We start from the raw sequence: 13,348 nt of genomic DNA, 5'->3' as shown, positions 1-13,348 counted from the left end.
CTATTACTCACATATGTTTGTCTGCGCATTTAACATTTATCACCTATTATATATATACTATTATTTTCATGAAATTGGTAATCATCTCACTCAACATGTGTTGTTGACAAACTCTATTCCATTTTTTACGCATATGCAGGTTATCATGTAACTTGAAGCTTGACGTGAAAGACATATAGAAAAGACCATAGCAAACTTAATGAAGACTATCTTATTTAAATGTTGATTGGAATATTTGTTTTAAATTACTTGTTTGTGTTATGAATGTATTTGCACTTTATATGAAATAATTAATTTAATAGATATTGTCACACTTTTATTTATGATAATATCTTCGAGCTGTGAACAATCGCCTCACGCCTCGGCATTTATGCCTTAGGTTGGGGTGTGACATTCGGTGAGAGATGCAAACACGTAGTGTGCTCGAATGACACAAGCGCAGAAAAGGAAGATGATGATGGGAGAATGCAGTCAAATACTCACTCAGTAAATTCCACAAGCACTGTTGGGTTTTGTGTACGCGGTTGGTTTAAAGCTTTTCGATTATCATAACATTATTAAAAAACCGATGGGTCTCGGTAAGATCAAGTCGAAACTACAAAAAAACAAGTATAATTCTCCGGTATCGTTCGCATCGGACGTGCGACTAATGTTTCAAAACGCGATGGTGTACAATGGAAAGGGGTCAAATGTTTACCTTATGGCTGAGCGACTTCTGTTACTGTTTGAAAACATGTGGGAATCGAGTAATCAGAAGGGTGTAAGACAAGTGAAGAAGCAGAATTTGGTAAGGAAACCAGTGGGTAGGGTTTTGAAGAAGGGGGAGAAAGCCGAGCTGGTGGCGAGGCTGATGAGTTTGAAATTAGGGCGTGAGGGGATGAATCAGATAATGGAGATTGTGAAGAAAAGGGTTTTAGGTAGAAGCATGGGATTGTTAATTAATGTAATGACAATTATGAATATGGTAAGAAAATGCAGTATGGTATGGTAGAAGCATAAGAGACAACTCAGCGGCCACGTCATCAAAAACAAACGTCTGGTTAAGTTTCCGTTAACTTTGCACCTACTTAGGATGATTTTTTATCATTTCAATATCTGAGACTTATATTTGCCAATTGGACATAGTTGAAACTTGGGATTATATGAAGCCAATACTCCTATCTTAAATATATATAAATGAAACATTTAAAAGCTCTTTGGTTGCTTCCCACCTCCTCTCAAGCCACCAGATTGCTTTATTTATAAATGGAGACTTCTCATGCATTTGACCCGAATTCACGGGTATGGGTCTCATCAAACCTAGATAGCCCTTAAACGGGTTATAACATCTCATTAAATTAAAAATTAATCTTATCAAATATTTGATATGAAAATATTATAAAATAGGGATATATAAAAAGTTAATATCAGATTTAAAAAAGATATTATTTATAATTAAGAAACAGTTTTATAGTAAAAAAATAAGCGGGTCGTGGGTCTCAACAAACCGATATAGCTTTTAAATGGGTTATAACATCTCATTTATTTGTGAAAACCTTTTATCATCAAACCCTAAGAATATTATTAACTCCCTTACAATAAATAAAATTAAAATCCAATATATATATATATATATATTAGAAACAAACAATGTAAAGCAGCCCCCGTAATACAGAGGGATAAAACCTAGTTATAAGGGTGTGTTTGGGATTCCTTATTTTCCTCTCCTTACTGACTTATGAAGGATGAATAAGTCATTTTTATGTTTATATAATGTTTGGGAGCCAATAAGTCCTTTTAACTTTCTCCTTATTGATAAGACTAAAAACTGGGTTTTTAATAAGTTGGGATATGGTAACTTATCTCATTATAGGTTTACAATACCCATTCTACCCTTCCATTCCACCCATCTCCCTTAACACCCAGCTCCTTCTATTATTTATTTCACTCCGCCAACCCCCTGCCAGTATGCCATCGATCATCATTATTCCACCCAGCTCCTTCTCTATAACACCTAGCTCTCTTCAACCATAAACCCTACTTTGATCATTGAATTCGCTCCCCTAATCATCGATTAACATTGAATTTGAGTATCTTTCTCCACCCAACTCATTGATTAACATTGAATTCGCTCCCCTACTCATCAATTAACTTTGATCAGCTCTCTGTAATATTCCGCCTGCATCGATTAACATTGAATTCGAGTATCCGCCACTCTCAACTACCCCTGCTAACATTGAATTCGTTCCTATAATCTCCTTATTAATATGAACCTTCCTCATCTCCTTCTATAAAAAAACACATGGTGGTGTCCAATTCGAAAAACATAGGTCGCCAGTTTTATACAATTCTTTTAAGTCCATTGATTCTCATGCAATTGGTGTTTAACTCCGTTTGTGAGTTATTTGGTTGAAACATGTTTAGTGTTTTGGTGATTTTAGTAGTCTTGGATTTAACTTAAGTAGCTGTGGGGTTTATGTTTACGGAGTTTAATGAAGTTTGATGCTTTAGTTACTAGTCTTATTAGATTTATATTATGTTTATGGTGAGTTATTAGATGTATATTATGCTTTGTTGCAAATAATCTTATATGTGTGACACATGTTCATATGTAAAAAAGCTTAGTTGTCCATGATCTATTTGCTATACTTCAGTTAAAACTTGATATTTTAATGAATTAGATCACACATGTTTAGTTGTTTGCTCATTCTTTGTTTCATCTCTAGTTGTTGTCTTATATTCACTAATGTGTGTTCACCTTGGTATATTGGATTTGTTTGTTTATGAATCATAGATATAGTATGCTTGTAACACCCCGACTTAAGCGGAAACGCCCGAGTGTGACGTACATATTGTTCAACACACATGTGACACTATTAAGTGACAATTTTATCATTAATTCTTTAATACTTGAAATACACGAGTTTAAACAAGAATACAAGAAAAATAAATACAACAAAGCAGTTTGTCCATTGGTTTAAATAACCTAAGTCTAGTATCTTCTCCGTGTGTCATCTTCTACTAACGGTACCTGTAGCTTATGTATAAAATAATGTCAACTATATGAATAGTTGGTGAGTTCACACGGTTTGATATAATACGTAAAAATCAATGGTCCTCAGTGTAAACTTGTGAAAAGCGCAAATAGGTTCTTTACACTAGAATCAATGGTCCTCAGTGTAAAGAATAAACGAATGTTCTTTCCAATTGGGGACAGCCAATGTACTCGGATAATGAGGTCCCTTTTCCACTCGAAACAATAGTCCTGAGTGCAAAGGGGGACGTATAATCATACTTATTGAGGCAACCACTTGAAATTGAAATCAACACAAGTAAACAAGTAAGCACACAAGTCCATGTAATGAATTGTAGTTTGTAAGCGAAATTGTAAATACTTGAAGTTTGTAGAATACATATGCCATCCCCAAAACTAATAAAAGAGTAAAAAGGGGTGTGAGAAACTCACCTTGAAATTGAAGATTTAATTGAAATAAAACCGAAAGCATATTAACAAAACCAAAGCAACAAACTTCAAGAACTATAATAAAAAAAACGAAAATCTAACTAACGGGATAGAAAAAGTTGTAAATATTGGTTAACGGGATATTGCACTATTTTCATAGCATTTTATGGCATTATAATATTATATTTAACTTTAGAGGAATTTATAACGAGCTATATTATTTTAATATTATGACTTTAATAATCCAATATTAATATGGGAAAATTGAGGCACAGATTTTGTCAGAAATTTTATCTTTGAAATCATCAATTTAATGTGTTATAAAGTTAACGAAGTAAGGTTAAAGAATTAAAAACTAACGAATTAAACTATCTTTAACGGTTTTACGAATTAAAACAAATTATTTAAAGCTTAACGACTAAAAGTGAACGAATTTATATTAGCGGGTTAACGATCTATTAATAATTTAATACTAAGTTTGAATATTTGAATGTTTACGGAATTTTGGTGTTAACGGTATATTTTACTTTGAAAATGAAGGTGTTAATGAATTATAAAGTTTAACGAACGATAAATATATAAATGTTAAACGAGTTTAAAACGAACTTGACGGGTTTTGAAAGTTTGTTTTTAAATGAAAATGATAGGTATAAATTTATAATTGATTTAAGTGATAAAAAATAATTTTATTTGATTTAAAATGATTTATAAACATATATATGGTTTATAATAATTAATGTAAATGGTCTTTAAAAAAATAGAATTTGAATGGCCCGGGTCTATCTTCTTACACCCATATGTACTAACCAACTGCATTAATTTATTTGTTGTTAAAAGATCAGAACAAGAAATACATATATTAATATACTGGATCATCTTCTTCAAGCAAAACCCTAGAATTACTATCTGCAATTTGGTTTCATGTTAGTTTAAATTAGATCAGGGGTTTAGTTAATTGAAAAAAAATGATAACACTTACTTGTTATCATTGTGTTTTGACGGAGAACTATGGCAATCTTGGATGATTAATTATGGATTACAGAGTTATTAGTGAAGTTTGATGATTGAGACAAGTTTAGCAGGAGGTTTAGAGGCTATTATTTATAATACTAATTGAAACGCATGGCGATTAATTGTTGTTAATTTTGTTTTAAACACACGTTTGAAGTGGTTATTATACGTTATATGTGTTGATTCGTTACGGACTAAGAGATTTTATTTGGTCAAATCATGTTTTTTTGTGATCGCCGGAGTCTTTTGCGCCACCGGCAAAGCGAAGGGAGGGCTGGGTTTGAAATTATTTTAGTGATATTGGCAAAATTAGTCCCTCATCTATCAATATATCTTTGTCAAAATATAATTGCAACTTGGACCTCGAACTTTCAAGTTATATTAAACAAAGTTTAGATATAAAATGCAAATTAGACCCTTGATCTTTAGAAATTTTTTTAAGACCAATAATTAAAATATTATTTACAAATTGGATCCCGAACCTTAAGATGTGTTAAAACCAAAGTAATAATTTATGAACTTGGATATTTGATATACTATTCTCGGTTAGTTTGTAATTTGTTCAAATCATTAAAGCTTTAACTTTAAATACCGGAGTTACGTTCATTGAACAAAATGAATAGAAATGAATGAACTATAACTTAAATCTTTGAGAACATTTTACAAACGATAAACGATGGACAAGGATACATTGAAACGAAACTTGAGAATATAATAATTATATATTTATATATATTCTTTATAAACAAAACCGAAAATTCGAAATGGGTCGGGTTTCGGGTTTGAAAAATAACTAATGTTACAATGCTCAAGACTACGAAAAAAAAAAAGTCTTGTGGGGTAATGAAACGTTTAAGGAGTTTATCGATGCATGCTTGCTTGAACTTAGAAAATGGAATAGACCCGGTACTCACATTATCGATGCGTGCTTGTTTTGCATCTTTTATATTTATATAGGATGAATAGAGACAACTCTCATGTGCATGATGATGGTGAAGAATATTGGGTGGATGAGGATATGGAACTCAAAAGGTTATGTGCATTAGTTGTCAAAGGGATAATATTAGCTCGTGACTTACGTAAGGAACGAATGCCATGTCATACATTAGACCGCACAGGACACATGTTTATTAATGAAATACTAAATGCTATCCTAGGAGGTGTTATAAAATATTTAGACTGGACATACCAGTTTTTAGACAGCTATGTGTAGATCTTGTTACTAGATACAGACCGACACAAACCCGCAATATTTCTATTGAGGAGTCGGTCGGAATCTTCTTGATGACTTTGGCTCATGGTTGTACGAATAGGTTTGTCCAAGAATCTTTTAATAATTTCGGGGAAACCATTCATAGACATTTCTATAAAGTTTTAGCATTCGTACTTAAGATGAGTGCTGAAATAATCAAGCTAGCCGCAAGCTATAATCATGATGTACCCGCACATATATTAAACAATCCTCGATATTATCCACTGTTCAAGGTATTATCAAATGTTCAAGGTTTACAATGTTCCGGTTACTTTAACAAATGCTTTAGTTATGATATCTTTTGTATTTGTAGGATTGTATTTGCGCTATTGACGGGACACATGTAAGGGCATTAGTTCGATTGGACGACCAACCGAAGTACATTGGTCGAAAGGGATATGCCACGCAAAATATAATGGTAGCTTGTGATTTTAACATGTGCTTTACATTTGTGTGGGCCGGATGGGAGGGGACCGCACATGACACGAGAATCTTCAATGAAGCCTTACTGAGACCGGACCTTAAGTTTCCACATCCAGCTGGTGGTTAGTAATTTTAGTAATGCTATATTTATGTTTTTAATATTTGTTTGAAACGACTCTCAACTTATTTTTTTTATTTATAGATAAATATTGCGTTGTTGATGTCGGATACCCAGATACTAAAGGGTATCTTGCTCCATACAAAGGTGTGAACATTCGCTATCATATACCGGATTTTCAACGTGGACATACTAGTGTTATGCGTGCTCCTCGCGGATCAAAAGAAACATTTAACTATTACCACTCATCATTGCGAAATATCATTGAACGGACTTTTGGAGTGTGGAAAGCTAGGTGGGCGTTATTGAGAGATATGCATGTTAATTACACATGCGAACACCAAGTGAAAATTGCGTTAGCATCGATGGCTATCCATAACTTTATTAGAAAGGCCGGTAAGTATGATGAAGCATTTGAAACGGCCTAACAAGAACTTAAAATCCCACAGAAGATGGCCCTATTGATGAAGATCATGAAGAAGTTTCGGCTACAAATCGTACGGGTAATGATGTTATGCTTATGGCCGCGATAAGAGATGTTATTGCGCAAGAAATAATGGAATCGCGGAGAGAAATGTAGTATGACATTATTTTGTTATTATTGGGCATTTTGGTGTTTTTTAACATTTTGAATATAATATTATTATGGTCTAATTAAGAAATTATAATATTTGTAAACGAATTTTACGATGTATATTTTGTAATTTCTTTTTCAATATGCTAGAGATGAGAAAAAGTATAAAATGGTATAAATAAACAATCCCAAACACTTTTTAAAAACAACTTATTTACTTATACAAAATGTCCTTTTTGGTCATTTTACACCAATAAGTTAAACCAAACACTTTTTAAAAAACAACTTATTGTCTTATGTTAATCCAAACACTTTTTTGAAAACTCTTTATTAAAAAGCCATAAGACCTTTTCAACTTATCACAAAAACACCTTTTTACCTTAAATAAGGAATCTCAAACACACCCTAAATATATATATATTGATTGCCTAAATACTAAAGATGCTCTAGCAAGAGAAGAATTTGAGTGTCTTGAAAGGAGTATGAGCATAATAAAGAATCTCAATGATATAATACTTAAATTCTAATAAAGTAATCAATAGCCAAGATAAGGTTGGCGACACTATAGTCAAGAAAACAATGTATGAATTTACAGAGTTCATATTTAGAAATGATGAACTATAGTAAGGTTACAAAATCTAAGTGTTGGTGGCAAGTTGAAATTGCTCACGAGGTTAAAAACTACTATTACAGACTTTTTTCTATTTTCTTGAAAGTAAATTAGTGTCGATAAAAGGTTTAGATTAACAAGTCCTTAATCTTTCATAAAAGCCTGCCTTACTACTCGTGTTAACAAAGAAGAGCAATTTGCTGTGAGTATGTTGTCATTGGAGAGAGACAATATCATTGAGATTGTAAGTAAAGATTTGATGAAGCTTGACCCTATTATATTTTGCTTTTTTATAATGTTGTAATTTTAGGAATCATCTTTAGAAATTGCAATTATAAATCATAACCTTAGGTGTAACAATATTCTGAGAGCAACTAAAGTTTGTGTTCATGAGCTTTATTACGTTCGATCTAACATTTTTAACTGATTATTGTTCTTCTACTGCTGCAGTTCAAAACACTGATCAATGAATTAACTAGTGTACTACCGTACTAGTTTAATTTATGAACTCGATCCAACAAGTTGTACACAAGTTTGCATGCTGATTCAATAATATAGCTGGCATAAGATCCAAATGATTTGTTTGCTAAAATTATCATCAATTTGATTTGGTTTAGATGTTCACTGATAGGACCGTCCAAATAGCCAGCTCGCGGCTTTAAAAAAAAATAAAAAAAACTTTGAAAAAAGATCGCTCAGAATTGGCTTCATCTTAAAGCAGCTCGTTTGAACAATCAATCTTTCGAGCAAACTCTCCATTATTTGGTTCAATTTAAGTCAAGACAATTCATTTCTTCTAAGGTCTATCAACCAAACCAAGTCAAAACCAAGCTTAAGCCACTTTTATAACATCAAGCTAAGCTCAGGTTTTCAGCTTAGTTTATAATATGAGCCGAGCCAGGTTTAAAATTCGAGCCAACTTATTGCTACTCTGTTCTGTGTGACTAAAAGAATATACGTCATAAAACTCTACAAATCTTTACCATCATCTGTATTAAAATAAAATAAAAAATAAAAAAAGAGCGCACACGCACACAGAAGTTTCCTTTAATAGTTATCACTGAACCATGAATGATGAGCATCCTTCATCACATGTGGCCAGATCAGAAAGTTGGTTAATGGGTTAAACATATCATTTTTTCTATAACTTATCAAAACAAGTCGGGTTGACCCACAATCCTCCATTAAACCTTTCTTTAAATAACTTATAACGTGAAATACAGCTAGTAACTCAAATCTTTAAATAAGTTGCAACAGTAAAAAGCTCTAAGTGACATCACAATGAACCAACATAAACTGTTAGAACATTTTTCCCGAGTTCTATTTTATGAGAACGATACGGGGCCAGAGTTGGTGTTACCTCAGACCCGGTTGTATGCAACTGACTTGCTAAACAGTCTGCGTATGTAAACCACTTGCAGCCCGCTTGCAACCGCCAGCAAAATGTATTCCCCAATTGTGTAAAAGATCACCCGTTTATGTGTGCTCTCGTTTGCTGCACAAACAACCAACATTAATCAAACTTACTCAAATTGCAAAGATGTAAATGGGTTGATCTTATAAATTATATAGTTTTAAATAATTTAAATGGGTTTGATGGGCGAGTTGTTTAATTTTAGCACAACACATAGTTATTAAAAGCCCTCGCTTCTTGCGCCTAGGCCCATTTTTCAGGCGAGGCTCAATAAATGCGCTTCTAGTTCCTAGGTGAGCGCTTCGGCATTGTCTACGACAGAAACATGAGAAGATAAATGCCGAGCAAAAGAAACGCAAGGAGCGTTATTGAAACGTAAATCCAGGAGGGGTCAAAGGAATTACGTTGTTTTGTTACTCAATTTTTAGAATTACATTTGAACCTTAACTATCTTAGAACTTTTTGTACTAATTAGATGATATTAAATGTTATATAATAGCTTTTGTTTACTGTATTTGAAGAATCTTCTAATTTTTTTAATTAAGTGCACTCTTTTTTTCTCAGGCCCTCACTTTTTTGGCGCCTTGCACCTAGACCCTAGGCAAGGCCTACGCAGCTTGAGTGTGCCTAGTGCATTTGATAGCTGTGGTACAACATGAACACGATCCGTTTGTTAAATGAGTTAACAGGTCAACCTAAATATGATATGTAAATGAAATCAGTTAGACTAATATGATGAGTTAAAAGAAGCTTACTATGGCGATGTCGAGCATCACGTGCTTTCAAGTATTTTTGTTCAGCAGTAACGGATTCCAATGCCTCCCTCAATTCAGCGATTTTCACATTGACCGGGTCCAAATGCTCTGAAAGAAAACAAAAAAGACTCTTAAACAAAAAAGCATTCTATGCAAAATAGAATTACAAACACATGAATAAAGTTGACTAAATACAGAAACTTGCAGCTTTACAAAACAATGACAAATGATAGCTCGATTAGATAGTAGGGGTTTCAATCGTTTTGGCTTGGCATGTCCAAACCCACCGTCTTGTAATAACCAAGATATCAATTTTTTTTTGTTTGCGTGCATTTTGTGGAATTAATCAAAGAAACTCACTGATGCAATCCAATTATTTAATTAGTATTATATGTTTGCACACCAGATGTTTGTTTAAAGTCTCGTTTTAATTTTGCCTAATAAACTTTCTTTGTTTTGCACACCACAGTTGATTGATCCGTGTTAAAGAAAGCGACAGATTGAAGTCCACTAAAGTGCAGGTAACCAAATAATCGAGTTGGTGGGTTGTATACATATGGGTTAAACGGGTCATAAATGGTTAATGGGTCGACCTGTTTGACTAAACATGTTAAGCAGGTCAACCCAAACACGACATGCTTAATAAGCAGGTCAACTCGAGCAGACCTGTTTAAATAAACAGCTCAATTCATACACAACTCGTCTTTTTAAATGGGTTAGATACGCCAACCCAAAACCTGATTATTTTCGTGTTGTGTCGGAAATTGCCACCTCTGAGAATAAGGGTGTGCAAAAACAGTCCAAACAGACAATCAAAAAAACAAACAGGAACCAGTTCTATTCTGCTTTTATGTGATTATGTAGCTTTTAGAAACTGGTTTTTGGTTTTGGTTTTGGTTTCAATTCTAATATTTTTCTAAAAACGGTTCTAGTTCAGTTTGGTAACTGATTATTTTCGTGTTGTGTCGGAAATTGCCACCTCTGAGAATAAGGGTGTGCAAAAACAGTCCAAACAGACAATCAAAAAAACAAACAGGAACCAGTTCTATTCTGCTTTTATGGATTATGTAGCTTTTAGAAACTGGTTTTTGGTTTTGGTTTTCAATTCTAATATTTTTCTAAAAACGGTTCTAGTTCAGTTTGGTAAGGTTTATAACTAGATCAGTCATAAAAAATAATTATTTTTCAAAATTAGAAAACATCATTTTGGGTTAAAGAAACTCTTTCACTTCCACTTCACGGTTTTGTATGGAACTGAACCAGTTTCAATTCCCCTAGTTTGTATTTTGAGGTCTCGGTCCAGTTGTGATCTGGTTTCAATATTAAGCAAGTTGTACTCAGAAAGAGAAAGACTCGACATACCATCTTTTGCAAGGTCATGCTCATTGGGAATATGACCAACATGTATGTAGAAAGAGACAGTCTCAGGAGTCGAGTAAGGATTATGAAAACAAAACTGGTACATCCCGCTTCGTGGGGCCTTAAACTCAAACTTTTCACCCGATGTTCCTTTCATTGTTTGTACTACATTCCCTCCAGGAGAAGACACCTGAAACAATTGCAAAACTCAATGCATACAAAGTGTAAACTAAATTGTGTCAAACAAGAATCATCACTATGGTTATTTCAATTAGAAGGTAAACCATCATATCAATTAACAATCCAAAAACATAAAACCAGCATGATCATCTTTTTCCCTACAACTTCAAGCTTAAAAACATTCACACAACATCTACATACTCAGATGGTTATTGAGGGGATAATATTAGATCCAAAAGGTCTGTCTAATTATTGTTTGGGATAGCTTCAAAAATCAAAAACCTAGTATGCATAATATTATGAACTTATGAAATTAAGAATAGATTATAACAGATCTAACTTCTAGTTATTGAAACTGAACTAAGCAGCCACAAGTTAGAGAAACACAGCAGATAAAATTGATAATTATTCAACGAGTTCGTTGATTTCACAAATTCCAGACAAATAAAACCTCATGATTTCATGAGTTTCACGTGTTTCAATCATCTCAAATTTTCTAAAAGTATAATCAGTCCCTTCAACAAAGCCCAAAAATATATAATAAGGTCAAATCAGTTCCAACTAATCCAAAAGCTCTACATCCAAAACGTCTATCGGATTATTGTTTTGAGGATAACTTAAAAAATAAATAAATAAATAATATGCATTAAAAATAGGAAATTAAAACATATCATATAACTGATAATTATTCACGAATTCTAGACACAAATTCCATGAAATTTCACCTACCAAAGCAGATAAATGAAAAATCAATTATAATAATCTAAAACAAAGAATCCTTTCAACAAAGCCCTAAAATTAAGCAATTAGGTCAAATTGGTTCCAACTAATCTAAAAGGTCTGTCTGACTATAGTTTAAGAATAACTTCAAAAATCAAAAACCTAATATGTATGAAGCATGAGATTAAGAAACAGAAATTGAACTAATCAAACACAAATTATACAAACACATCAAATAAATTCAATAAAATTCACTAGATTCATTTAAATTCACAGATTCCAGACAACAAAACCTCTTAATTCCATCAAACTTCACCTACCGAACCAAATCAACAAAAAATTAATCATAATAATCCAAAACAACAACCAATTCTTTCAACAAAGCCCCAAACTTAGAACAATTAGGTAAAATTATCTAAAAAATCAAAAACCTAATACGCATAAAAGTAAACAGATCATATAAATTGAACCAATCAGACACAAATTAAACAAACACATCACATAAACTCAATAATAATATTCACTAAATTTGTTTAAATTCACAAATTCCAAACAACAAAAACAACCTAACAATTCCATGAAACCTCAAATCAATAACCTACCCTTTCAACAAAACCCTAAAATCATCCAACTAACTCAAAACGGCTTCATTAATCGAAATTTGCTCACTAAATTCGCTTAAATTCATAAATTCCAGACAACAAAACCTAATGAATCCATCAAATTCCACCTTCCGAACCAGATCAACATAAAATCAATCATAATCATCCAACAAAAGCCCTAAAAATAAACAATCACGTCAATAAACTCATACAACCAATCCAAATTCGAACACAAACAACACGTGATCTGAACTACAGATATTTAGAGACTCAAATCAATTATAAGTAAGAACACATCCTAAACTTAAAGCTAATCAGACACAAATTAGAAAAAAAAATCATAACAAATTCATAATTATCCACTAAATTCATTTGAATTCGACAATAAATAAAACCTCATACTTCCACCTACTGAATCAGATCAACGAAAATTCAATCATAATTGAACAAAATCGGTTTCAATTACTCCAAATTCCGTCAAATTCACCTACCGAACCAGATCAACGAAAAAACAATCATAATCGGTTACAACTAATCCAAATTAGGTCAAATCGGTTACAATACAATTATAATCACATAAAATAAGCCCTAAAATCAAACAACTAGGTCAATTAACCCAAATTCACCAGCAAACACCACGAGATCTGAGCTAAATAGATCTAGAAACTGACAATAAAGTCGATGCCGGGATGATCGGAGCTCCAGAAGATATCATGATCGACGACAACGAAGTTGCCGGAAACCGTATCGCCTTCGTAGAGCACGTATTCGTATACGCATTCAACGTCGTTCACGGTGACTGATAACGCCGATACGTCGCCGGTGAATGTGGAAAGAAGAAGAAGCCCTAATATTGCGTATGCTTTCATCGTTGCCTCCGTCTACCGC

General features: G+C 33.0%; 2 protein-coding genes across 2 annotated transcripts; one reads left to right on the top strand and one right to left on the bottom strand.

The window, feature by feature from the left end:
• The first annotated feature begins 664 nt into the window (after nucleotides 1-664).
• On the top strand, nucleotides 665-6,674 carry LOC143605503 (uncharacterized). Its single transcript, XM_077081589.1, has 5 exons — nucleotides 665-933; nucleotides 5,411-5,485; nucleotides 5,680-5,938; nucleotides 6,019-6,250; nucleotides 6,331-6,674. Exons 1-5 carry the CDS (start codon nucleotides 665-667, stop codon nucleotides 6,672-6,674), a joined length of 1,179 nt encoding a protein of 392 aa, XP_076937704.1.
• Nucleotides 6,675-8,651: 1,977 nt separating this feature from the next.
• On the bottom strand, nucleotides 8,652-13,348 carry LOC143605505 (transmembrane emp24 domain-containing protein p24beta3). Its single transcript, XM_077081591.1, has 4 exons — nucleotides 13,132-13,348; nucleotides 10,962-11,148; nucleotides 9,600-9,707; nucleotides 8,652-8,925 (listed from the first exon to the last, which is right to left on the bottom strand). The coding sequence occupies exons 1-4, from the start codon at nucleotides 13,327-13,329 to the stop codon at nucleotides 8,792-8,794; spliced, it is 627 nt and encodes a 208-aa protein (XP_076937706.1). The 5' UTR covers nucleotides 13,330-13,348; the 3' UTR covers nucleotides 8,652-8,791.

Source organism: Bidens hawaiensis, unplaced genomic scaffold, assembly GCF_021521415.1.
Source record: "Bidens hawaiensis isolate Kalapana, Puna unplaced genomic scaffold, B.hawaiensis_p1.1 tig00069918_1, whole genome shotgun sequence".
NCBI lineage: Eukaryota > Viridiplantae > Streptophyta > Magnoliopsida > Asterales > Asteraceae > Bidens > Bidens hawaiensis.
The sequence above is the reverse complement of the archived record's forward strand: the minus strand, read 5'-3'. Positions and strand labels throughout refer to the sequence as shown.

Bases quoted from the DNA above. Each gene is read 5' to 3' on its own strand.
- LOC143605503 (XM_077081589.1), top strand. From the start codon at position 665: ATGGTGTACAATGGAAAGGGGTCAAATGTTTACCTTATGGCTGAGCGA. The intron at 5,939-6,018 runs GTATTATCAAAT...TTGTATTTGTAG, and splicing joins GATATTATCCACTGTTCAAG to GATTGTATTTGCGCTATTGA. The intron at 6,251-6,330 runs GTTAGTAATTTT...TTTTATTTATAG, and splicing joins GTTTCCACATCCAGCTGGTG to ATAAATATTGCGTTGTTGAT.
- LOC143605505 (XM_077081591.1), bottom strand. From the start codon at position 13,329: ATGAAAGCATACGCAATATTAGGGCTTCTTCTTCTTTCCACATTCACC. The intron at 11,149-13,131 runs GTCAGTTTCTAG...CAATTGTTTCAG, and splicing joins ATCCCGGCATCGACTTTATT to GTGTCTTCTCCTGGAGGGAA. The intron at 9,708-10,961 runs GTATGTCGAGTC...GTTTTCTTTCAG, and splicing joins GCATGACCTTGCAAAAGATG to AGCATTTGGACCCGGTCAAT.